This window comes from Trachemys scripta, chromosome 3 (assembly GCF_013100865.1).
Source record: "Trachemys scripta elegans isolate TJP31775 chromosome 3, CAS_Tse_1.0, whole genome shotgun sequence".
NCBI classification, from domain to species: Eukaryota; Metazoa; Chordata; order Testudines; family Emydidae; genus Trachemys; species Trachemys scripta.
In genome coordinates this window covers 93,119,921-93,144,803 of record NC_048300.1, presented here as the reverse complement: position 1 = coordinate 93,144,803, position 24,883 = coordinate 93,119,921, and the positions used below count along the sequence as shown (strand labels likewise).

Sequence of the window (24,883 nt, the reverse complement as noted above, 5' to 3'; positions counted from 1 at the left end):
AATAAATAAATAAATAAATCACACCCCTAACCGACAGTTATACCAGTACAAAAAGTGTGTGTACACCAGACCTTATATCTGCTTCTCTGTCGCTCTAACTCACGTGTAGTTTAAAAAAAAATACTAGTGAAAAGTTAATTAGAAGTGGGTATAAAATGCTCCCATTCTGCTCCATTAGTATTTTACATCCACTTTGTACTGGTGTAAATAACTGTACAAGGTGCACAGCAACAAAGAATCAGTTCCATTGTACCCAATTCCAGCTGCAGGGGAAGCTTAAGTTGGTACATGGCCAGGATATGGGATCTGCAGTGATTGCAAGAGATGAGGGAGCTCTGATCTAAGATGACATATCCAACAGCACAGTGCCCCAAAATATTATCCAGGTGCAGTTCAGTATTGAAAGAGAAGGAAAGGTGTCACATACTGAATAATCATCTTGAGGTTTCTTGTTGTTACACTGCTATACTGACCTGGCTTGACTCCAGTTAATTTATGAGACGTGACTGGATTTTAGCACCAGGTGGCATGGTCTGCAAGGCATCTTAGAGCTTCTACTTTGCGGTAACTGGGATATTATTTTCTAATGGTAGCACTGTGGAAGACCTGCCCACCTTATACAAGCAGGCAAGATGTGAAGACTACACAAGAACAATCCACACTTGTCTGATGCAGTCCCAAGTGGCTGTCTTCACTGAGGAGAAGAATTTAATCCTCTCCTCGCCTCCATAGGTCACCTATGCAAAACCCATCTGCTCCGGCTTTGCAGGAATGACAAGAATTTCACCTTAATCAGCTTTGATATTTAAATTATACAGCTTCTTTTTCTACTTACAGTTTTCTCTTCCACATTCCAAAACACAACAGATCCTTCCCTGTGTTAACAGAACATAACGATGCATTAGGCTTCAGGGTCAGATTACATTGTTTTGTACACAAAAGTGCTTTAATGCTACAGTCATGTTGTCAGGAATTGCCTTTGTATAAAGTGAATCAAGAAAATTTACAATGCTTAGTTTTCATATGGTACCCATAACAGATGCTGTTAATCATGCTTTAATTTTTAATACAAAAAATACTCAAATATAGTTTTAAAGTCCTAATTATTTAATTACTTAACATGATGTTTCCTGGATCTCCAGAAGGAAACACTTATTTTTTTTAACATACTGTAATTAAAATAAAATATGTGACCGATATGGCAATTTCCTGCAATAGGCTGGACACACTTTAATTCAATAAAATTTAACTTATTGAATTAAGTTTCAGTATCTTACAAGTTCATTGTATTAAAAATAAAAATGTGTAGCATTATTGGGCGATTATATGCAATGTCCAAAGGGGGAGATATGATTAACATAAACCCTGGGAAGCGTTATTCGCGTCAAAGGACTATTTGAAACAATGGACTAGACAAGAATGAATTTTAAAGATGTGGGTTTCCCAGGAAATCTCTAGGGGAAGGTGTATGCAAATGTACTCCCTCCAGTTGTGTAACTCAGCCTTTTGAAGCTTCACCCTGAGAAGGGGACTTTTGTCTGCTCATTACCTGTTACATGAGGGCAATATCAGAGGCCTAACAATGAGAAACTCACAGATTCATGGGGTGCTTGTTCTGCATTAACAGCTGTTATGAACTTGTAACCACAGAAAACCCCCTTGGTGGGGATGAGAGGGCTGGTCACCTGCCAGAACCCCTGTTGGAGTTAGGATGATCTCTGGTAAAGTTATTAGCATGTGTGTAGATTTATAGCCTCTGAGGAGAAGCAAAGCAGGTCTGCTAAGGCAGTCTGACTTTCACACTGTAGAAAGACGTGGGGCTCTACCCAAGTGAGGTGACTGCTTGAGGAGCCTGAAGCATAGAATGGGTACCCTTGCCAGACTATGAGGAGGAAATCCAGGTGCATTTGCCCTGAACTCTGACAAAGTAGCTTGCTACATCCACATATATCATATGTGGCAGGCTTGGTTTGCAACTTACCTGAAGAAAAAGATCATACCAGGATCATATTCTTTTGCAGCGTTTTCTGTGCCAATCACCAAAACATTTGCTGCATCTAGTTTAAAAATAAGAGGAAGGGAATAACACTTTAGAAGGCAGAACAGTTTCTGTATTTTAAACCTGTTTAACATTTATAACTAACTCCAGTTTTAACAGTCTTTATCTGGGAACAGTACTTCCAAAATAAAAGTACTATATTTTTTTAAAATAGAAATGCTTTCAAGGAGGGAGTACAGGAAGCGATTACAATATATAAAATTGCATGGGTTCTCAAAAATGCACATTCATTCCTGATTTTGATTCTGCATTCTACTAGCCTAGTTCCCTTTAAAAATTGTAGTGAAATGTAGACTCATGAAGAATATAGGACATAGGATGGAACTGATGGCACTGGACAACAAATGAAAAATAGGAATGGGAGTGAGGTCATAGGTGTAAACAAGGGAATCAGTTGGGGGATACCAAGCAGAGAACCCTGGAAAGTATACACTGTTCTATGAAGGCGACCCAGGAGTCAGTGGATGCCACCCAGAGGAATTCTAACTGATGTGAAAGGAACAATGATTTGCCCCCACAGTTGCAGACAACCTCCTTGTTGAGCTTGCCAGCCCAGAAAACTGAAATCCTCTTTTCCCATACAGAAAGGACAGCAAAGTCCAGGTCTACACTAAGTTTTGCCAGCATAGTTATGTTGATTAGGAGTGTGAAAAATCAGACCCCATAACAGACACAGCCATGCTGCCAAAAGCCCTAGTGTTGATGCAGTTTTACCAGCAAAAAGAGTGTTTTTGCTGCTATGGCTTATTTCATTTGGGGAACTGGGATAAGCTATGAGGGGTTGCTGGTGTAGCTATACCAGCAAACCCTTTCTAGTGCAGACAAGACTTAAGATAGTAGCCAAATGTGTATCAACCCCAATGTGACAGAATCACTTCTAGGGCTGGGGTGAAGTGTTAAATTCAGTGTCTGTGCCTACTCAATCCTTTGCCTTATTGTAAACTTACTTGGGAAACAAGTATCTATTAGGGCTACTTGAGGTGGTGACTGTGTGATGTGGATTCATTTCCAATGGAAACTGAATTGACGCCACCAACTGACTTGACATCGGCCACTTAAAAGCCATGACTTTTATCCACTAAGACAGTCAGAATTAGGAAATTTGTAGTGGTTGATCAAGTCTCAAACGCTAAGCAAAACTATTACAATATCATCAGTGTTCTTTGATGGAAGAGAGTATTTGTCAGCGTACCCCTTCATTTTCCCACTTTAAAATATCACTGCCCAGTTATTTCCTCTGTATTTGTTATACTTCCCATCACGGTTAAAATACATTTGACATAGGATAAATTTGGCTATCATGTCATATCATGGTATAAGCGGGCACAAATCCCATTTCATTTAATGGGAGTTTTGTCTACTTATACCATGCCAGAATTCAGTCCCGTGTAGTTACCAGAGAACTACATGAACAGAGAATGAGAGAGAAAAGATGAAGAATCATGTAGTAATAAATTACTAATTATGTGGGTATTCACCCACGAAAGCTTATGCTCCAATACATCTGTTAGTCTGTAAGGTGCCACAGGACTCTTTGTCGCTTTTTACAGATCCAGACTAACACGGCTACCCCTCTGATACTAATTATGTAGGCATTTCAAAAGTTTAGACCTAGTTAGGATAATCCATAACTTCCCATCTCCATATCCCACCAAATACTTGTTTTCTCCATGTTTATGGTCTTCTAGGAAAATCTGTGGTAGTCTGCCACTATAGTATTTCTAAGGTGGTAAGTAACAATCAGCATTGATTTGTCAAGAACAAATTGTGTCAAACCAACCTAATAGCTTTCTTTGAAAGGGTAATAAGCCTTGTGAATAGAGGTGAAGCAGCAGATGTGGTACATCTTGACTTTAGTAAGACTTTTGATACGGTCTTGCATGACCTTCTCATAAACCAACTAAGGAAATACAACCTAGAGGGAGCTACCATAAGGTGGGTGCGTAACTGGTTGGAAAACTGTTCCCAGAGTAGTTATCAGTGGTACACAGTCAAGCTGGAAGGGCATATTGAGTGGGGTCCCACAGGGATCAGTCCTGGTCCAGTTCTGTTCCATATCTTTGTCAATGATTTTGATAACAGCATAGACAGTATGCTTATAAAGTTTGCAGATGATACCAAGCTAGGTGGGGTTGCAAGTGCATTGAAGTGCAGGATTAAAATTCAAAATGATTTGGAAAAACTGGATAAATGGTCTGAAGTAAATAGGCTGAATTTTAATAAGAACAAATGCAAAGTACTCCATTTAGGAAGGAACAATCAATTGCACACAAACAAAATGGGAAATGACTGCCCAGGAAGGAGTACTGCAGAAAGGGATCTGGGGGTCATAGTGGATCACATGCTAAATAGGAGTCAACAGTGTAATACTGTTGCAAAAAAAGCAAAACATCATTCTGGGATCTATTAGCAGGAGTGTTGTAAGCAAGACACAAGAAGTAATTTTTCCACTCTACTCCAGCTGAGGTCTTATCAGCACAGAGTATTGTGTCCAGTTCTGGGAGTCACATTTCAGGAAAAATGTGACAAATTGGAGAAAGTCCAGAGGAGAGCAACAAAAATGATTAAAGGTCTTGAAAACATGATCTATGAGGAAAGATTGAAAAAACTGGTTTTGTTTAGTCTGGAGAAGAGAAGCCTGAGGGGAGACACCATAACTTTTCAAGTACATAAAAGGCTGGTAACAAGGAGGAGGGAGAAAAAAATTTCTCCTTAACCTGTGAGGATAGGACAAGAAGCAAGGGGCTTAAATTGCAGCATGGGACATTAGGAAAAACTTCCTGTCAGGGAACTTAAGTACTAGAACAAACTGCCGAGGGAAACTGTGGAATCTCCTTAGTCACTGGAGGTTTTTAAGAGCAGGTTAGACAAACACTTGTCAGGGATGATCTAGATAATACAGCTTGCAGTATTCAGGGGATACTTCTTAAATTCATAATACGGATCAGGGCTGGAAAAGTTTATCAGACACTCAAGGGCCAATAAAGATCAGGAAAAGAGCGTCAATGATTAGGGAAAGTGCCCTGGTGAGAAGTCCAGCCAGCTGCAAGGAAAGGGGAGATTGTTGGGATTCTAACCAGGCTGCTGTCCCAGGATCTTGTTCTGGGCTTTTAAGATCAGCCTCACACTAGAAAGTGCCCAATAAATATGAAGCGTCTAAACTTTCTGGCTACTGGAAAGAAGCAGCATTCCCTCCCTTCCTCCTGCCCCAAAGACCCTTGCAGTGGGATGGGTTGGTTGAGGATATCACCACTGCTCTACTCAGCTTCCCACAAGAGATGTCTTCACTATTCTATTCCCATCCCAAGCTTCTCCCCCCAATAAAAAGCAACGTCTCATAGCTTTTCCAAGCAACAGCAGAGCGAAAGACATGTTTTTACTTTTATCTGCAGGGCTCTGACTAACATCTGTGAAACTGCCAAGACTGGTCAACTTTCATTTTGCTGCAGATTGGTAAAGTTATGGGCAGCTATAGAGGAATTAGAACCGTCTGTAGACAAAAGATGACAATCTGCATGTAAACTACTGCTGTGCTATATTCATAACTATAATATCTAGAAACTTTCACATGGAAGCTTAATTCTGCCAAATTTGATGGCAAAGGACTACTTACTAGAAAAAGCTTCATACTTGCCAGTGACAAGTAGATTGCAGAACAGATAGTATATTGCTGCATTCTAGTTTAGACCTTTTGTAATCAATATGTAGGTTACCACTTATTAGTTATGTTATCTTCTTAACAGTTACCAGCTACCTTCTTATTTTAGCACTTCTTATAAGTGACAGCCGGTCAAAAAATTTTCAGACTAAAAATTTTTGTAGTTGGAAAGTAGGGTTTTGTCAAAAGATTTGAGAAATTTTCATTTGACAATTTATTTATTTCTGAAATTTTTCAAAATGAAGAATTTTGGTTAACAAAACCCCCACCATTTTTTATTTTGTTTAAAAGTCGTGGGACAACAGCTGGAATCTGTTGCAGAGGAAAAGGAGATCTCATTCTCCCTACTCTCCATGCTGCCGCTGCAACCCTCACCAGGAAAAATGGCATAAAGGAAGAAGAAGACGAACCATGAAAAACTTCATTTTGTTTTGAAATGTTAATTAGAAACAAAACAACCTTCCATTTGAAAATTCCTGTAAAAATAGAAATTCTTTTATCAAACTTTCAAAATGATTTTTTCGGGGCAATTTATTTTTGGTGGGGAGGAGGGATTCTATTTTCCAACCAGCTCTATTATGTCATTTTTGGAAAATCATAAGTTATTTGCAAGTGCAGAGAATGTTGCTCTGTCAAAAGTTTGTTTTGTTTTGTCTTCAGTTTTGTTTTATTAAGAAAATTTTGAGGGAAGGCAATTTTATTCGAAGGTATCAAAATATTCCCTGATACTATGTCAAAGATAAAGTACATATGAAAGTGTAGAAAATAATCACTACTTTTCTATATAGCTCACCCATATTTTGTACCCAAAATAAGATAAAGCTGCTCAAAATAGGTTTTAAAAATCTACCTCTAGGCAAACTTGTTATTTCAACATATCCATATGAAGTCAGGTCATGACATAGATTACCAAGATGATATTCATCTGCTGTTGCGAAGGCTGTACACTGCATCAGATCCTGTGCCAAAGGAATACAAGTTTGGGTTAAAAAAAGGCTGAAGTGACATGTTTACAGGATATTTGTTTGGCTCTGTGGCCAAGTTTGTTATATGATTTGACATTCATTTTTCCAATTTAAATTTGTTATTTTACTCTCTGTGCTACGGACACCTTCATTTGGCACCAAAGGATGGCTGGTAAGGTAACCAGCTTCACATGTGCCCCCTTTGTGTAATGCACAGAGGTCAATGCATGCACAATGGCTCATCTTCCTCAAAGACTCACTTGCTGGAGGCGTGTTCTGCTGTACTACCTTTACCTCATCCTTCCTGATTGTGCAGGCTCTCTGAGAAGCTCAGACTGAGCACCAGGGCCTTTTTCTGTGACAAAAGCCAAGCAGAGGTGTGGCTCCATTAAGACCTTGGACTGAAGGGGCAGAAGGAATCAGTCAGTCTAAAGCACCTGGGTGAATGAACTGCTGTTCATCACATTATCCCTATGGAACTAGCAGAATGGTTTGGACAGACTTGAATATCAACACCTAGAAAAAGGCCCTGTAACAAAATTGAGGACTCTGGTTCTTAAATGTAGTTCTCCAGTTTCCATTGAAGACAGCATCCCCCACCCCACTAGCTGAAGGATTTGCATCTTTAAAAGAGGAAACCTGGAAGAAGAACCTATTCCTTAGCATCCATGCACGGAGTCAGTCTTCATGGGCTCTTAGGAATGTAAGAACCACCTCACCTACTGTGTCTGCACTTAAAATTCAGCTGAATAGGAGACTGTTTCATACCTTGTGGCCACAGCAGCTAAACAGAATAGTGGTACCACTAATCACTGAGGACTTGTTTAGTCAATCCAAGGACTTGCAAGTAATCCATCCATTCATCCCAGTTTCTTCCACAAAAGCTGAGACTACCACAGATGAATCTGCACTGCCATGGCCGAGATATTTCTACCAGCACCCTGCTGCAAGTATTTAGTAGTAGCTGAAGTAATATTAAAATCCATTCCTCATGACAGAGTATAAGGAAACTGAATCTCCTTGATAAGAAGGCTTATTCCTCATCTACTCTGTGAATGAGGATGACTAACTGACTTACTCTTCTGGCCAGATGAGACTACTTCCAATTGAACAAGCTGAAATCCTTCACCTGCCAGAAGACCTAAAGAGGGAACCTAAAGCCATCATTCCAAAAGGCAGGATATAGTCAAACACCTCTCTAAAGGCTACTTATGATGATTTAGATACAGCAGCATGCTCTTTTACAACTGCAGTGACAGTAATTTAGCCTGAATATTTGCAGAGTTCTGGGTTAATTCAAGATATACCAAAGGAAGAGTAGATGATGTGCTTTTCAAGGACCAGAGGTGATGCTGGTGGGTAGAGAAAAACATTTTCAAGAGGTTTTCAGTCACAGCACAGTCTCCATTGGTGGATCGTACACATTCATAATTGGTCAATTTGGTTAATAGTTTAGGAGTATTCTTGGATTCCTCACTGATGCTAAATTGTTCCATAGAAGCATTCATGAGCAATGCTTTCTATCACCTCCAACAGGCTAAGAGATTCTGTCCCACCTTGGCAGATGATGGCCTGGCATCATTTATACAAGCCTTAGTTACTTCTCAACTGGAGTACAACAATGTAATATACCTGGGCATAAAACCTTCAACACTCAGGAAACCCCAACTAGTACAGAATGTTACAGTGTCTCTCCTCAGTCACACAGGTTACTGTGAGCACACAAAAGCTGTTCCCTGCTCTCTACACTGATTTCCCATAGAACCATATTCAAGGTCTCAAGTCTTTATCTTCAAGGTGCTCCATGGCATGGGCCCAGGATATCTAAGACTGCCTAAAGCTCTTGGTTGACAACCACACTGCTCTGGCAGTGGAACTCTCTACAATAAGGGTAAAGCTCATCTGTGCAGGAGACAGAACTTTCTAAGGGGCCAGTCTGAGACCATGGAATGAACTCCCCCAGGAACTAAGGACCATTACAAACCATACCACCTACTATTACAAGTGCAAGACACACTTTCTTGACATTGCCTTCTCCAACAAACACATAGCAACATCTATATTAAAAAATTTTTTAAAACAGTTCTAAAAAAGCCCTACACTATATATGCTCCTCCCTCTGGGGAGATTATGAGAGAACAAACAACATGTGACAGAGGTGTAGTCACACTGTTTAATATACTATTGGAAGGCACTCATATACCATGACGTAAGGGCCTATGTAGAATAAAACTTAGTGAGGAAAACAAATGACACCTTGGAAAAATACTTCAAAGATTTTCCATTTCAGGGTGGATAAAAACAGATTTAAAAACTCCACAAACACAGAGTTTTTCATTTAAATAGGTTTATATTTATAAAGAAAAACGTATGAAAAAATAAATTTGAAATTATGATAACCTATATTAAGGTCTAAACTTACTATAATTTATTGAAATAATATAAATAAAAATATTCAAGCAGTATGTGTTTGCTGCCAAAGTTTTAAAGAAAGTCAACCCACTGGCTAAGCATCTGGAACCAGACTTTGTTGAAGTGCTAAACCAGCTTTTAACAAGAGTAGCCTCTTCTGCAGGTACAAAAAAAATATTTTCTTCCTTTTAGTTTATGTAACTGTTCAATTCAATGACTAGCTCATTCTAAGTTGAGAAACTGACTGGGAGCTGAAAGATCAGGAAAGCTAATTTTCCTCTTCTAAACTATGAAGGTGTAAGGATGAGATCTGCTAGTTCTAAAACCTTGCAAGACACGGTGATCAGAAACAGTACAATCCCTAACCATAGATACTTTGTTTAATAAATCAGTTTTAAATGCAAAACATCTTTTGATAAATTTTTCTTCTGCATCCAACACATATAAGGTAGCTTTATTTAACTAATGAACAGCAATTTAAAAATGTTATTGTGCATTTTAATTGATTTCCAATTTCCAACCAAAGGCAGCTTGACATCAATCACAAGTAAAAAAAATAATAAATAAAAAAAAAATCAAAAAAATCTAGTGAATCAAAAATGGTGAATGACATTTCTTAACATAATAAAAACATAAAAATTAAGAATCTGAATAAATGTATGTTAAGCTATGCAACTGCTTAAATGTGTGTAGATATTGTTTATCCCCATGGTTAGCAAAAAGAAGTACCAAATTTAGTGTAAAAAAACTATATTTTGTTGCAACTCAACATGTTTCAATGATTAACCAACCAATGAGAATCAAACTTTTAGGAAAATAATTAAAAACAGAAATGCAAAACAAGATTAAAATTAATTACTTAAATCAAGGTTTCCTGCTTGCCAGTTTAAATCGATTGATTTGAATCAATTCACCCTGCTCCATTCATTGGGACTACATCAGTCATCTTGCAGAAGTCAGACATGCCTTTAAGGAAATGTATGTAGATGTTAAAAAAAAGTGTGTTCTTGTTGCAGTGTGCAGGGCCAGCTCCAGGCACCAGCTTGCCAAGCAGGTACTTGGGGCGGCCGCTCCAAAGAGGGGCGGCCGCTCCAAAGAGGGGCGGCATGTCCAGCTATTCGGCGGCAATTTGGCGGACGGTCCCTCACTCCTGCTTGGAGCAAAGGACCTCCTGCTGAATTGCCGCCACAGATCGCGATTGTGGCTTTTTTTTTTTTTTTTTTGGCGCCGCTTGGGGCAGCAAAAACCCTGGAGCCGGCCCTGGCAGTGTGTTCTGTGTCAACCTTTCGCTGGGTTACAAAATGTCAGCACTCCAGTAGGTGGAGCTATACATTACGAAAAAACACAGAAGTTATTTCTGAAATAACAAATGTTTTTATTACATCTGAGTTTGTGTGACTTCTGGCATAATGTTTTGAAATGTGCAAGCTTCCTCTGAAAGAAGTACTATTTCAGTACTTCAGACAGTTTGCTCTGCTTTTTGACAATGGAAAAATCACAGCTGCACTATGTATTTTTACATGCACACTCTGCTTATGAAAGTGTCAAAATTAAACAATTTGTTAGTTTTGTATAGTGCCTTTCACAAGCCTCAGAAGGTATGTCTACACTGCAATGTAAGCCCAGGGTTTGTGGGACTCAAGTCAGCCAAACTGTGTTAGGGAACTCTAAGCTTGAGCATTTACATTGTATTTTAACCCTGCATTAAGACTTTTCTAACCTGCGCTTGAACTTAGGGCTCTGGCATCCGCATGGCAGTGTGCAGACCCAAATCAAAGTAACCATATTCCAGGCTCAAGCATAGGCTTACTTTGTAATGTAGACATATGCTTGAGCCTCAGCTCAACAATAACTCCCTCTTGCATCTACCCTGCAATTGCACTAATTCAGGGCTTGAATCCAAGGCTCCCAGGACCAGCTGGAGAGTCTGACCTCATAGAATAAAATCATAGAATATCAGGGTTGGACGGGACCTCAGGAGGTCATCTAGTCCAACCCCCTGCTCAAAGCAGGACCAATCCCCAGACACAACCCTAGGTTTAGCAGGCCAAGAGCCTAAGCTGTCCCTGTGCCAGTTATCTGTCAAGTCAAGCTAGGACCCAAGGTCCAACCCCAACTGCAGTGTAGATGCAGCCCTGCTTGACTTGGGTCCCAGGAGTCATCCAGAACTATCCCACAATACCACAGAACAACTTCCTTAGTTCTCTCTATCCCAGCAATCTGCAATTTACTCCACTGAAAACAGAAGCCACTACCACTTGGCGAACAGCAGCAGCTCAGGTCAGCATTAACCCATTCTCTTCTGATCACCGATCTGCAAGCACGGTATCAGAGAGCTGGGAGTGCACAGACCAAAATTGACTGCTCAGCAGGCTGTGTTGGCAGGCTATTCAAACTACCTGTACATGCAGGGTGGGCAGTGAACTTTTCCCACAGTGCATCACAGTCCTAGAGCTAAAGCAGCCACATTTTTGGGGCGGGGGGAGGGTCACTAGGGACTCTGGGATACGGTTACTTTGACTCAGGTCTGGACACTTCAGTGTGGACACCAGAACCCTAGGTTCCAGCAGAGGTTAGAAAAGTCTTAACGTAGGGTTAAAATACAATGTGGACGCTCAAGCCAATGGTGGATGACCTAACACAGGTCATCTGACTCAAGTTCAACTAACCTTGGACTTACATTGCAGTGTAGACATACCCAAAGAATTGCAAGGTACATGCTATTATGTATGAATCACTCACTAACAAATTACAACAACCTCTGCACATAGTAGGGTGGCTAGAATAATAATGCTAAAACACTACATAACAATTTAGGGACAGGAAGTGGAGAAGAATACCATCTCTCCTTAAAGAAACAGGAGAATTTATGTAGACAGGCATTAAATTATCCATACTGAAATTCATATATTACATTGAACCATATGCCCTATAATCTTGCAAAAAATGAAATGGAAGCTTAGATGGCTAGACAATATTCATACGTACGTTTTCAGCCTCATTCCACAGATAGCCTATTCTACAGCACCACCCTCAAGCTGAAGTTCAATAGTGCAAGCCACTAGGAAAGATTGACAGTTACTGAATCAAACACCACTTTTTACAGGACCTGGGTTTTTCTTTGAGATTTCCTATCTAAGTACTGTCCAGGTCTGTCCTGCTTAGCTTTCCGGTGTACAAAAATCACCACCCAAAGGGTTATGGTTATAGGAACAATCTGTTCCAAGGTGTTTCATACCCACATATTAGATTCACTTTATATACTTGATTCCTCCAAGGAACATGGTCTTTGTGGTTAGATCTTAGACCTTGGAGTCAGGAGATCTGAGTACTATTTCTGTAGATGTCCTGTGTGACTTGGGAAGTCATTCCACCTCTGCCTCAGTTTCCCTACCTGTAACATGGGAATATTATTTCCCTACCTCTCAGAGATGTTGTGAAGATTCAAATATTAATGAAGTATTTGTAGATCCTCAGATGGAAGTCATTATTATGATTTACTGTTACTTGAAAAATTCGTCTGAGTATAGTTGTTCAGTTCAAGGGGAAAATAACATAACAAATCACCCACAAAACCCCAAACTACCTTCTCTTTGAACAGTGAGTAAACTGTATCTCGAAAGTTTGGATCCTGACAATGTAAGTTACTAAAACAAAATATTTACTTAAAATGGAAGTTTTGATATCACAAAATTATTTTTACCATTTCTACTTTGATCTTTCCCAAGTCATCTGGTCTATTCCTGCCAACAACCTTTAAAACTGGTTAATCACTTACATCCTGTAAAGCAAATATATAGTCCAGATACACCCAAGCTGCTGAAGAGAAATATAATTTATATCTCTGTGCTAGCCTGGCTCCTTAGCCTCAGCGGTGGGGGATTAATCCTGAAAAAGAACAGGTTGTAGTATGTGCACCTGCCTACCTGCTCTACAGAAAGGAGCCCTGATGATGGAAGCTGCCAAGTGATATGTTTGATCAATATATTCCCCATCCCACACTCACTTTGTGGGCTGCACTGGTCCCTAATAACTCATGCAAAGTTGCAGCAGCTTCCTGCCTCAAGGAACCTTTGGATTGGGTTTCTACTGGCAAAAACATAGGCGATTCCTGGACTGCGATTTGTTTTGGTTTTTAGATATACTTCCTGGCAACAGTTTTCTACTGCATTACATCCACCTTAGAGCACTAAAAAGGAGCTTTTACCTAGAATCCTTATCTCTTGAAATAAACATGCATGTGTCTAAATAAATACTGAAGCCTGTAACCTTTCAATAATGTGCCTATTAAAGAAAACATTCTACCTTTTCAATATTTTTACTGTCACTTTTGTGGTTGCCTAGCATTAGCTTCCTGTCCTTGACTTAGGCCATGCTCACACAAATATAGATTTTTCAAACAGTCTAAAAGGCTAAAAATGGTCATCATGTAGCAAAATTTTAAGTATGGTCTAGTATTTGCTGAGAAATGGGTAGCAAAGATGTCTACAGACCAGTGTTTCCCAAACTTGGGACACTGCTTGCTTAGGGAAAGCCCCTGGTGGGCTGGGCTGGTTTGTTTACCTGCCGCGTCCATAGGTCCGGCCGATCGTGGCTCCCACTGGCCGCGGTTCGCTGCTCCAGGCCAATGGGAGCTGCTGGAAGCAGTGCAGGCCGNCTGAAGCCTGTAACCTTTCAATAATGTGCCTATTAAAGAAAACATTCTACCTTTTCAATATTTTTACTGTCACTTTTGTGGTTGCCTAGCATTAGCTTCCTGTCCTTGACTTAGGCCATGCTCACACAAATATAGATTTTTCAAACAGTCTAAAAGGCTAAAAATGGTCATCATGTAGCAAAATTTTAAGTATGGTCTAGTATTTGCTGAGAAATGGGTAGCAAAGATGTCTACAGACCAGTGTTTCCCAAACTTGGGACACTGCTTGCTTAGGGAAAGCCCCTGGTGGGCTGGGCTGGTTTGTTTACCTGCCGCGTCCATAGGTCCGGCCGATCGTGGCTCCCACTGGCCGCGGTTCGCTGCTCCAGGCCAATGGGAGCTGCTGAATGCAGTGCAGGCCGTGGGACGTACTGGCCACCGCTTCCAGCAGCTCCCATTGGCCTGGAGCAGCGAACCGTGGCCAGTGGGAGCCGCGATCGGCCGGACCTGTGGACGCGGCAGGTAAATAAACCAGCACGGCCCGACGGGCTTTCCCTAAACAAGCAGCATCCCAAGTTTGGGAAACATTGCTACAGAGTATTGACAGTTGTTATTAAGGGATTTCTTGATTGATTTGTTCCGATTGAATACAACAAATATACACTACACTGGCATAGTACTCATTTTTATCCTGATGCCAGATGGTTTCTTAAGAGCATACTCGTTTTTCCTTTTGAATGATTCAGTCCTCCTGCTCTGTTGATGCAGTTTCTATCTTTTGCCATCATTTGGGAGTTATTTAACCAACAAGTCTGCAGGGCTTTGTGACAAACGCTACTTTCATTTATAACTGTCAGACCAAATCTTCCTCACCAAGCTTATTCAAGTAGTTCTATTGACTTCAATGGAACTTCCCACATGAATCAGGGAAGCAAGATTTGTCCTGTCATTAACTGTATCACAGACATTAAGTGCAATGATGTGCTTATTCTCAGATCCAGAAACTAGCTATACAAAATGTATAGCCATCCTTTCCCCAACCCCTAGGGAAATGTAAATGCAACAACTATGCACTAATTCAGGATTGATTATAGGAAAATATCATGAACTTCTAATGAAAGGAACATTTTTGCGTAATTTATTTCTCTATAGCTTGACACGACATAATTATCCCTTTAAAAATAAGAATAGCAAAATCAGACTCAAAAAAGAAAAAATGTTATACTGCTGTTACCTATGTAAACAAACTTCCTAAGTATTTTTGCTTATTTCTTCCCTGAACTGAAATTTTTTTAAACCAATTTGGATATTTATTCTGTGTACCTTCATATTACTTTTTTAACAGAAGAAAAATGGAGAAGAGTAAGGGTACGTCTTCACTTACCGGAGGGTCCGGTGGCAGGCAATCGATGTTCTGGGATCAATTTATCGCGTCTGGTTAAGACGCGATAAATCGATCCCGGATCCATCCCGGAAGTGCTCGCCGTCGACGCCGGTATTCCAGCTCGGCGAGAGGAGTACGCGGCATCGACGGGGGAGCCTCCCTGCCATGTCTGGACCCGCGGTAAGTTCGGACTAAGGTACTTCGAATTTGCGTACCTTAGTCCGAAGTGGGGGCTTAGTGGGGACCAGGCCTAAAAGCCTTTTAAATGGTGTCAGTTGATCACTGAGGCAGAAAGAGAAGAGTGTTCAAAGATTAAACAATACTGAAGATCAGATTTGGTCTTTCAACACCTCAAGAGAGGGACACAAGCTAAATCCAGTTAAAAAAAAAAAATCTTTATAGCTCATTCAGTTCTAATATTGTTTTCTTCTCACCATTTGTGCAGTTTGCTTGCTGCATCTGCCTCATTTTAGACAATAACATTCTTATTTCTAGTGAATTTCACTTTTTTTCTTCTATTAGCATAGTCCTACTGTTTGTGTTCACAATTATGTATGTGAATGTTTAAATCCTCCTCCTTCCACCAAAAGAGAGTGCACTTAATTTTATGAAAAGTATTTGTTAAAAAAATTGGGACCTAAACTAAATTGACAGTGTTCCTTTAACATTCCACAGACAACACAAGTTTTATACTTTACCTCAGTTTCTGATACTAGTGGCTGGTTAGCTCTGGATGGCTGTTTGGTCCTAGGTGCCTTCGGTGGTCTCTTAGTTGGCAGAATACTTTGTTTTGGCAGTATTTTACTAGTTGATACAACTGAATAAGATCTTTTTGGCATTTTCATAAACTTTCTAACACTACTTAGTCCATGCTTGTATATCACAGTCCTTAGAGTATCAAAATGGTCCCTGAATGGAGGATAAACTTCTCCGATCTGGTAATTCACAATCTTTGCTTCTGACCTTTGCCAATTCTTGAGTCGTTCACACAGGTTTGTCAAGCAATAGGTAGCAGTTTCAGGAGTGCACAAGTTCAAGACTCTGTTTGGTGCTAGAGTTCTGAATGATGCCCTGACCACATCATTGCTTAGTTTTAACACTGGATGCCTAGGTTTATGAAGGCCTTGGCACTCACATATTTTCATTAAAACATGGGAACATCTATCCAGGAATCCAAGCAGTTTTACTGTCATCGCTTCACTCTGAACTGCATAAAAAAAAAAATTAAAAGATCAACTCTTGGAAATAAATCACATTATGTTCAGTTGTACTTAAAGAGAAGAGCCTATCAATATTCTTCTTGCATTCTATATAAAAAAATACTGATGGTTCTGAATACTTTTCCCTCACGTGTGATATTCTTCCTGAATAAGGTCAAAATGCATTTCTTGCCCAGCATCCGCAAAAGACAGGAAAAGATAATGCAATGATTGGAAGTGCCTGCCTACCAGCTAGTATAACAGTTAGATTCTCAAACCCTTACTCACACCAAGTAGCACCTTATAATGGAATAGGCCCCATTAGCTTCTACTCATGGATTAAGACGCTCACATTGACTAGAACATCAAACTATACAGACCTTATAGTCTGAATACTGATCTCCAACATTTAGATTAGTTAGTGAACACTTGCTAAAGAGAGGTCTCCTACAATACACGCATGTTGCCTGACAATGCCAATTACCATGTCTCACAAACAGCCCAACACAGATACAAGTGTTGCAGTTATTAATCTATCATACAGAATCCCATAAGAAACGGATACCAATTAGGTCAGTAAGGCCTCGATCCTGCAAGTTATTGCAGAAGAGTGCTTGAATTCCACCCCATTGATTTTGACAGGAGTTTGACATTGTCCAGTAACTAGCTAGCACTAACCAAAATAAGATCAGTTATGCTAGAATGAGAGAGAGTGCCTGAAGATTTTGGACCACATCATGTGTGCCAATATGAATGAGCTGCCAGAGTGTTCCAAAGGTGGTAGATTTAACATACTGCTAACACTTCATGGAGCACATTCCATTTATAAACAGTTACACAACTCTCAATCTTTTCCCCACCTGCTTTTCATTACTTAGAACATTTGCCTGAAAATACAGAATCTGTTTTCAGGCAAATAACCCTAGTAATAAAAAGCAGAGACAGAAACCCAGCAAATGTTATATTATGAAAAAATTGCCTTTTTGGAGAACATTTTTTGAAAAACCTCCTGCATAGAGGCATCTTCAGTGGGTCTTTAGGCTTCTTACTAGGATAAGGTATGCTTTTCCCTCATAGGGACATAATGCACAATTAAATTAAAACTGCACTTGCTTAGGGTCTTTTTTTTTTTTTTTTTGGAACGTGTTAAGTTTTTCAAGAATGGGAGCAATCCTAATGAAATATGCAAATTAATATTACAAGTATACCTAACAAGAACCCAATTCCCAATCATCCAACATGTATTTGAAATAATACTTTAAATTGTCATGTTCTTGTGCATGAAGAATGATGTACAAAAACACACACTGTAACAAGACCTTGATATCCATAAAAAAAACTAGTACTGTGGAATCCATGTTCTAAACTTCTGAATGGAACATCTAGGTGCTAACATAATACAAATAATAAGCACTAAGCATTTTCAGAAATTCTTCCACCATTTGTCTATACCACTACTGTTCTACCAGTACTCGCAATGGTGGGAACGTTAATGTGTTAATGTAGACTGGATGCAGACAGCAGAGGTTAAAATGCACTACTGTTCTTCCATTACTAGCACTGCTGAAACTGCAGTGACCAATTGTGCAAGAATTTCTGAAAATATTCAATGGAGACACAGCCTGTACACCAGTCCTGTAAAAACATATGTGAATTCAATAGGACTACTCCCAACATTAAACATTTTTGTAGGTATTTGCAGACATGTGGGATGGGGGGCTTACTCATGTGTTGTGGCAGAACAAGAGAATCAGTGGACCAGTTGTGTGTAGTTGAATTGTACTATAGGCAGGATATAATTAGGGGCAGAGACCTATATGAACTGAGTGGGGGAGAGGAAGTTTCGATCATTTCTTAGGTTCTGACTAATGGAAGAAGACACAGTAGGCATCTCCTCCCCAAAGGACAGAGTTCTTTTCTCAAGACAGAGAGACTCAGCGTACATCTACATAAGCACTGCAGCAAAGACGCTTCCTACAGCAACAGAAGGGGTTTTTCTGTCAACAAAGGCAATCCACCTCTCCAAGAAGCAACAGCTAGGTTGATGGAAGAATTCGTCCTCTGACCTACTGAATCTACAGTGGGGGTTAGGTTGGCTCTACCACACCACAGAGGACTTAAAATTTTTCACAGCCCTGAGCGACGTAGCTAGGTCGACCTACATTTGAGGTGCAGACAAGGCCTCAGTAATGCAACTTGATTCCTGAGACCCTGTCTATATTGGCAAGTTTCTGCACAGTAAAGCAGCTTTCTGCACTGTAACTCCCTAGGTGTACACACTGCCAAGCCACTTAGTGTGCAAAAACTGCACAGTTGTAGTGCTTTAAAAAAAAACCCACCCCAACAAGAGCTTTCTGCGCCAGAGCTACAGCACTGTGGTGCCAGTGTAGACACCATGGTCTATTATAGTGCTGTGATTGGCCTCTGGGAGGTGTCGCACAATGCCTGTTCTCGTCTCTCTGGTCATTGATTTGAACTCTACTGTCCTGCCCTCAGATGACCAACCGTCATCCCCACCCCGTAAATTCCTTTGGAATTTTGAAAGTCCCCTTCCTGTTCGCTCAGTGACGCAGGCAGTGGTCTCAGTGCATCTTTCCAGGTTGCCATGCCTGCTCCACACACCAGGTGATCCCCCGCTTGGAGCAATACCGAATTGCTGGATCTCATCAGCATTTGGGGAGAGGATGCTGTCCAGTCCCAGCTGTAGGAATTATGACACCTGTGGACAAATTTCACGATGCATGACAGAAAGGGGCCATGACCGGGACACATTGCAGTGCAGGGTCAAAGTGAAAGAGCTGCGGAACGCCTACCACAAGGCGCAGGAGGCAAACCGCCGCTCCGGTGCTGCGCCCATGAGCTGCCGGGTCTACAAAGAGCTGTCCGCGATACTCGGCGGTGACCCCACCTTCATTGTGAAGACCACTGTGGATACTTTGGTGGCTCACGTGCCAGTTGAGAGTGGACCGAGCCAGGAGGAGGAAATCTGGTACGAGGATGTGGAAGGGGACCCAGAGGCAGAAGATGACTCGGAGGCCAGAGATGCATGCAGCCAGGAGCTCTTTTCTATCCTGGACAAGGCTAGCCAGTCACAGCTGTTGGATGTTGGTGAAGCGCAAACAGGAGAGGAAGCCCCTCGTATGTGGATTTGATTTTGGGAATCACTGAAGCGAGGAGTTGGCAGCACGAGGGTTGCAGAAAGCAGGCTTGTCTCCCACCACATGTCTAGTTGGAGCGGCCGAACAGGTTGTTGATTGACTCTCTCACTTCATGGGAATCTCCCTCAGAGATCTCCAGGAAACTCTTGTGGAAATAATGGGCAATCCTCTGCCACAGGTTCTTCGGCAGAGCTGCTTTGTTTCTTGTCCCATTAACATTAACTTTCCCACGACACTGTGCCATCATGGGGGGTGGGGGAGACCATTGCTACACACAAGTGAGCCGCATAGGGGCCAGGGCGGAAGCCGCAGTCTTGGAGAAGACCCTCCCTTGATTCCCTGCTCACCCTCAACAGTGAGATATCTTCCATAATGATCACATTCTGTGGAAAGTGGGGGGACAGGAATGGGGGGGGAAGATAGCTCAGTGGTTTGAGCATTGGCCTGCTAAACCCAGGGTTGTGAGTTCAATCCTTGAGGGATCTGGGGCAAAAATCTGTCTGGGGATTGGTGCTGCTTTGAGCCAGCGGCGGACTAGATGACCTCCTGTGGTCCCTTCCAACCCTGATATTCTATGATTATCAGCCCCCCCCCCACCCACACACACACACAAGCCATGTGCCCAGTGTACAGCAGGGTCCAGGAAGAGTGATTTACCCTGCCCCTGCAGTTACTCACCATTTGGGGAGTCTTGTGGTTCATGTGTGCTTGCCTGGCATCAACCAGTTAGTGACAGGTGTGAGAGTACTGGCTGTGTTTTAAATCAGTGTTGTGTGTTGCAAACAATACTGCTTCTGTAAAATCTTGCGTTTAAACTTCACAGAGATGACCATGGGAGCCCAGACTCCCTCTTTGTTATTGGCAGCTGAATGGCTGAGCAGAATTAGAAAGCAGCCAAGAACTAAGGAGGACTTTCTGGGTGATGTTATGATGCACTCTGCCGCCAAGAAACAGGAATTGAAAGAGTGGCAGGACAGTGAGAAGAGGGACTGAAAGGAGAACATGGCATGCCAGAATAAAGCCACAGAACGGCTCTTAAAAGTTATGGAGCACCAAGCAGACACGCCCAGGCGATACTAGCTCTTCAAACCAAGCAGCTCCACACCCACCCTCGCCTGCAGCCGTTGTCACAAAACTCTTTCCCATGCGCCCCCCAGACACTGCCAACATACTCTTATCAACCTACTGGCTCCAGTCTGTACCCGCGGCATTCCACTCCTTCCCCACTCACAGTCCAGCACTGCGGACTTCCACTACCCACTGCACTCAGCTCCCATTCCTCTGCAGGTTGGCCCTGCTGAAGTACAGTACCCGCTGCATTGTACTCCAAAGGAGAAGGTTGGATATGATCCCTGGACATACACAAATCTTTAGCTGTCCCAGAACCCCTCCTCCTCCTGGGAGCTTCCCATTCCCCTCACTGCTGTTTTTTTTGTTTGTTTGACTCTCTCCTCCAATTGTTGTCTTTTAATAAAAGAATTGTGTTGGTTTGAAAGCAATCTTTATTCTATTAATTGAAAGCAAAATGAACCATGCAAAGCAACATACAATTATGTTAAACCCACATATTGCATCATGTGCACCAATCACCTCTTAGCATTACAAGCACTGCAATCCTGCACATAGCAACAAATATTAGTGGCTCAGCTTCAAATTGCTGCCTCAAGGCATCCCTGAACCTTATATCCCCACGCTGTGCCCTTCTAATAGCCCTGATCTCTGGCTGTTCAAACTCGCCTCCAGGTGCTGCGGTCCAGTCCTGAGTGAAGCTTTCACCCTTCCCTTCACAAATGTTATGGAGCATACAGCTATAAGCATAGGAATATTGTCATCGGCCAGGTCCAGCTTCCCATAGAGGCAGCGCCTGCGATTCTTTAAATGGCCAAAAGCACACTCAACAGTCATTCTGCACTTGAACCACTCCTTGCTCCTGTCAAGTTACCCCGTGTATGGCTTCAAAAGCCATGGCATTAAGGGATAGGGGGGATCTCCCAGGATCACAATGGGCATTTTGATTTCCCCTACAGTGATCTTCTGGTCTGGGAAGAAAGTTCCTGCTTGCAGCTTCCTGAATAAGCCAGTGTTCCGAAAGATGCGTGCATCATGCACCTTTCCGGACCACCCTGCGTTAATGTCTGTGAAAAGGCCACGGTGATCCATAAGTGCTTGGAGAACCACTGAGAAATACACCATGTGATTAATGTATTCGGTGGCTAGGTGGTCTGGTGCCAGAATTGAAATATGCATGCCATCTATCGTCCCTCCGCAATTAGGGAAGGCCATTTGTGCACAGCCATCTACAATGTCACGCACGTTGCCCAGAGTCACGGTCTTTCAGAGCAGGATGCGATTAATAGCTCTGTACGCTTCCGTCAACATGAGTCCAATGGTCAACTTTCCCACTCCGAACTGATTAGCGACCGATCGGTAGCAGTCTGGAGTAGCCAGCTGCCATAGTGCAATCGCTACGTGCTTCTCCAATGGCAGGGCAGCTCTCATTCTCATATCCTTGCGCCGCAGGGCTGGGGCAAGCTCATCACGCAGTCCCATGAATGTGGCTTTCTTCATCCAAAAGTTCTGCGGCCAGGGTGGATAAAAATCAATGATTAAAAAAAAAATTTTTTTTTAATTGGATTTTTTTCATAAAAATGCTTTTTGAAGAAAAATCCTATCTAAAGATACATTATAGCTCAAAGATATCTCACCATGGAATAGGGATTATAAATTTTAATTTTATAGTATGAGAGTATATTCATGTAATGTTTAAGAATTTTTTTGTAAATGAGTTCCAATAGTTCATGGATTAGGGACCCAATCTTGTGGGGTTCCAGAGTCTTCTGTATAGATTATTTAGGTTAATATTTCTATCTACCCAATGGGACTCAGTGCTCAGTCTAGAAGATACCATTAGAGATGCTTAGTTTTGCAGTTCTCAAACTGTAGATTTGTGTCTCCAGAGATAACATGCTTGTTAGCAGCAAAAATGTTTTAAAATAAAATAAATAAATATTCAGAGGTGAGAAATAATAGACCTCAACCCTATTGTCCCTGGAATTTTGTGTACACAGAGTTAATACCTTACCTCTCTCTAAAAGTGCAAAGTTTCAAACAGTTCAATTAATAGAAGATCTGGAGAAGGAGAAGAAGTCTGGAGATAAATGTGAGAAGGGAGGGACAGGCAGTAGAAACAAAAGTGAAACTGTTTGAGCAACATATTCCAGAAGTCTTGAGGTCTTTCTGAGGGTAGCCTTCATTGATTTGAAATCTACCATACCATTCTCTCACTAGAAGGGAAAACCTATAATGGCAACAGGCCATAAAAGAGACCCAGTTTGGGAAGATTTTAACAAAGTTCCTCTACCTGTTGGTAAGACAGGCATGCGTGCAAAATGCAAACAGTGCAACAAAGAAATGCAACGCCTGGTTGCCAGAATGAAACAACATCATGAGACGTATTCCTTCTTAGGAGGAAGCTGCGTTGAAGATGATGAAAGGAACATATCTGAACATGCAGGATCTTCAGGTTGGTAAACTTTTTTATTTCATACTTCTTTCTTAAGGATTGCCTGTCTTCCTTCTGGACTATTCTTGAATTCTCATGTTTGAGCAAAAAATATAGTTGTTACTCTATGGTACTATCTTTTTTAGATGCAGTTGTGATAAAAAATAAATCGCTGAAATAGGCAGATCTTCCTTTTACAATTTCACCTTTAAAGTAGTACTGAGTGTCAATGAATGCAATGAGTAATACTAAATGAGCAGTATAGTAATAATAATTAAATAACCACATTGACTTATTTTGTTTAGGAGAATCCATCTTCAACATACAGAATTCTGAAGACTATCCACCTTCAAGATCACCATCATTTTCTATAGTTTCAGAGTTATCTGCCAATGATAGTGTTTCAGTCACAGTATATCGCCTGTAGCAAAAAGAAAAAAATCTCCATCATCCAAAAACAGCCAGAGATAAAACTTTGTGATAAGAACCAGCAGATTACAAAAAGAGGCAATTGATGAAACAAATTGCTCAGTTTGTTTATACAACAAACTCTCCTTTCCGAATGATTGAGAACCCACACTTCATTAACATGGTTCATTCGTTAAAACCAGGATACAGTCCACCCAACAGAGCAGATGTGCAAAAGGTCTAGAGGGTAAAATTGTTAACCTGAGTCTTGATGGCTGGAGCAATGTCCACGATGATCCTGTTGTATGTGCTTGATTGATAACAGAAGAAGGGAATGTCTTCCTTACAGAAACAATTGATATATCAGGAAATGCACACACAGCAGAATACTTACAAGAAGTAGCAGTAAAAGCTATAACAAACTGTGAAAAAAAAATCAAAATGTCTAGTAAACAGCTTGGTCACAGACAATGCTGCAAATGTATCCAAGATGAGAAGAAATTATTTAGAAGAAAGTCCCAAGCTAATAACATATGGTTGCAGTGCTCATTTGATGCACCTCCTGCCAAAGACTTCAGTGTTCCAGAAATAAAGGCTAATGTTGTTGAAATTGCAAAATACTTCTGTAACAACCACTTTGCAGCAACTGCTCTGGAAAAAAATGGGAGAAACCAAGCTAACTCTCCCACAAGACGTGCGATGGAACTCAGTAGTGGCCTGTTTTGAGCATTATATCAAGACTGGCCTAATGTGATGATGGTTTGTGAACAAAATTGTGAAAAAAAATAGATGGCACCGTCACAGCCAACGTTCTCAACATTGGGCTTAAAAGAAATGTTGAACACACGCTGAGTACCCTGAAGCCTATTTCTGTAGCCTTGAACAAAATGCAGGGAAATAGCTGTTTTATTGCTGACGCTGTTGAAATTTGGAAGGAACTGAGTGAGATCTTAAAAAGAGAAATATGCAATGACAAAGTTAAATTACAAGCATTAAAAAAACGAATGAGACAAGCACTATCTCCAGCTTATTTTCTTGCAAATATTCTCAATACTTGTCAAACCTTAACTGCTGAAGAAGAGGAGTTGGCTATGACATGGACATCCAGCAATCATCCCTCCATAATGCCAACCATAATAAACTTCAGAGCTAAGGGTGAACCATTCAAGAAATATATGTTTGCGGATGATGTTTTAAAAAAAGTCACACCAGTGAACTGGTGGAAGTCACTTAAGCACTTGGATTCAGAGACTGTTAAAGTGATAATATCACTTTTAACAGCAGTAGCTTCTTCTGCCAGTGTAGAAAGAATATTTATTCCTTTGGACAAATTCATTCCAAATTGAGAAATCGTTTGGGACCTGAAAAAGCAGGAAAGCTTGTTTTTCTATTCCAGATTATGAACAAACAGGAAAATGAAGGTGAAGACGACTGAGTTAGCTGCAGAAGCCAATATTTTAAGTTTCTGACGTTGACCTGGCTGACATAGTTGATTTAATTTT

General features: G+C 41.0%; 1 protein-coding gene across 9 annotated transcripts in view; it reads right to left on the bottom strand.

The window, feature by feature from the left end:
- The window catches only part of RMND1 (required for meiotic nuclear division 1 homolog), a 39,558-nt gene that overhangs the window by 12,609 nt on the left and 2,066 nt on the right, over positions 1-24,883 (bottom strand). For 5 of the 9 annotated variants that reach the window (XR_004645094.1, XM_034765414.1, XM_034765412.1 and 2 more), the window contains 4 exons: positions 15,813-16,321; positions 6,568-6,676; positions 1,982-2,057; positions 836-875 (listed from right to left, as the gene is read on the bottom strand). Coding sequence is in view for 8 of the 9 variants with exons in the window: in XM_034765414.1 (XP_034621305.1) it covers positions 836-875; positions 1,982-2,057; positions 6,568-6,676; positions 15,813-16,307 (720 nt within the window). In the remaining variant the exon portion in view is untranslated. Of the gene's footprint in view, positions 1-835; positions 876-1,981; positions 2,058-6,567; positions 6,677-15,812; positions 16,322-18,037; positions 18,563-19,126; positions 19,298-24,883 lie in introns of those variants that run through there. The other 4 variants (XM_034765415.1, XM_034765416.1, XM_034765413.1 and 1 more) reach the window with 3 other exon arrangements.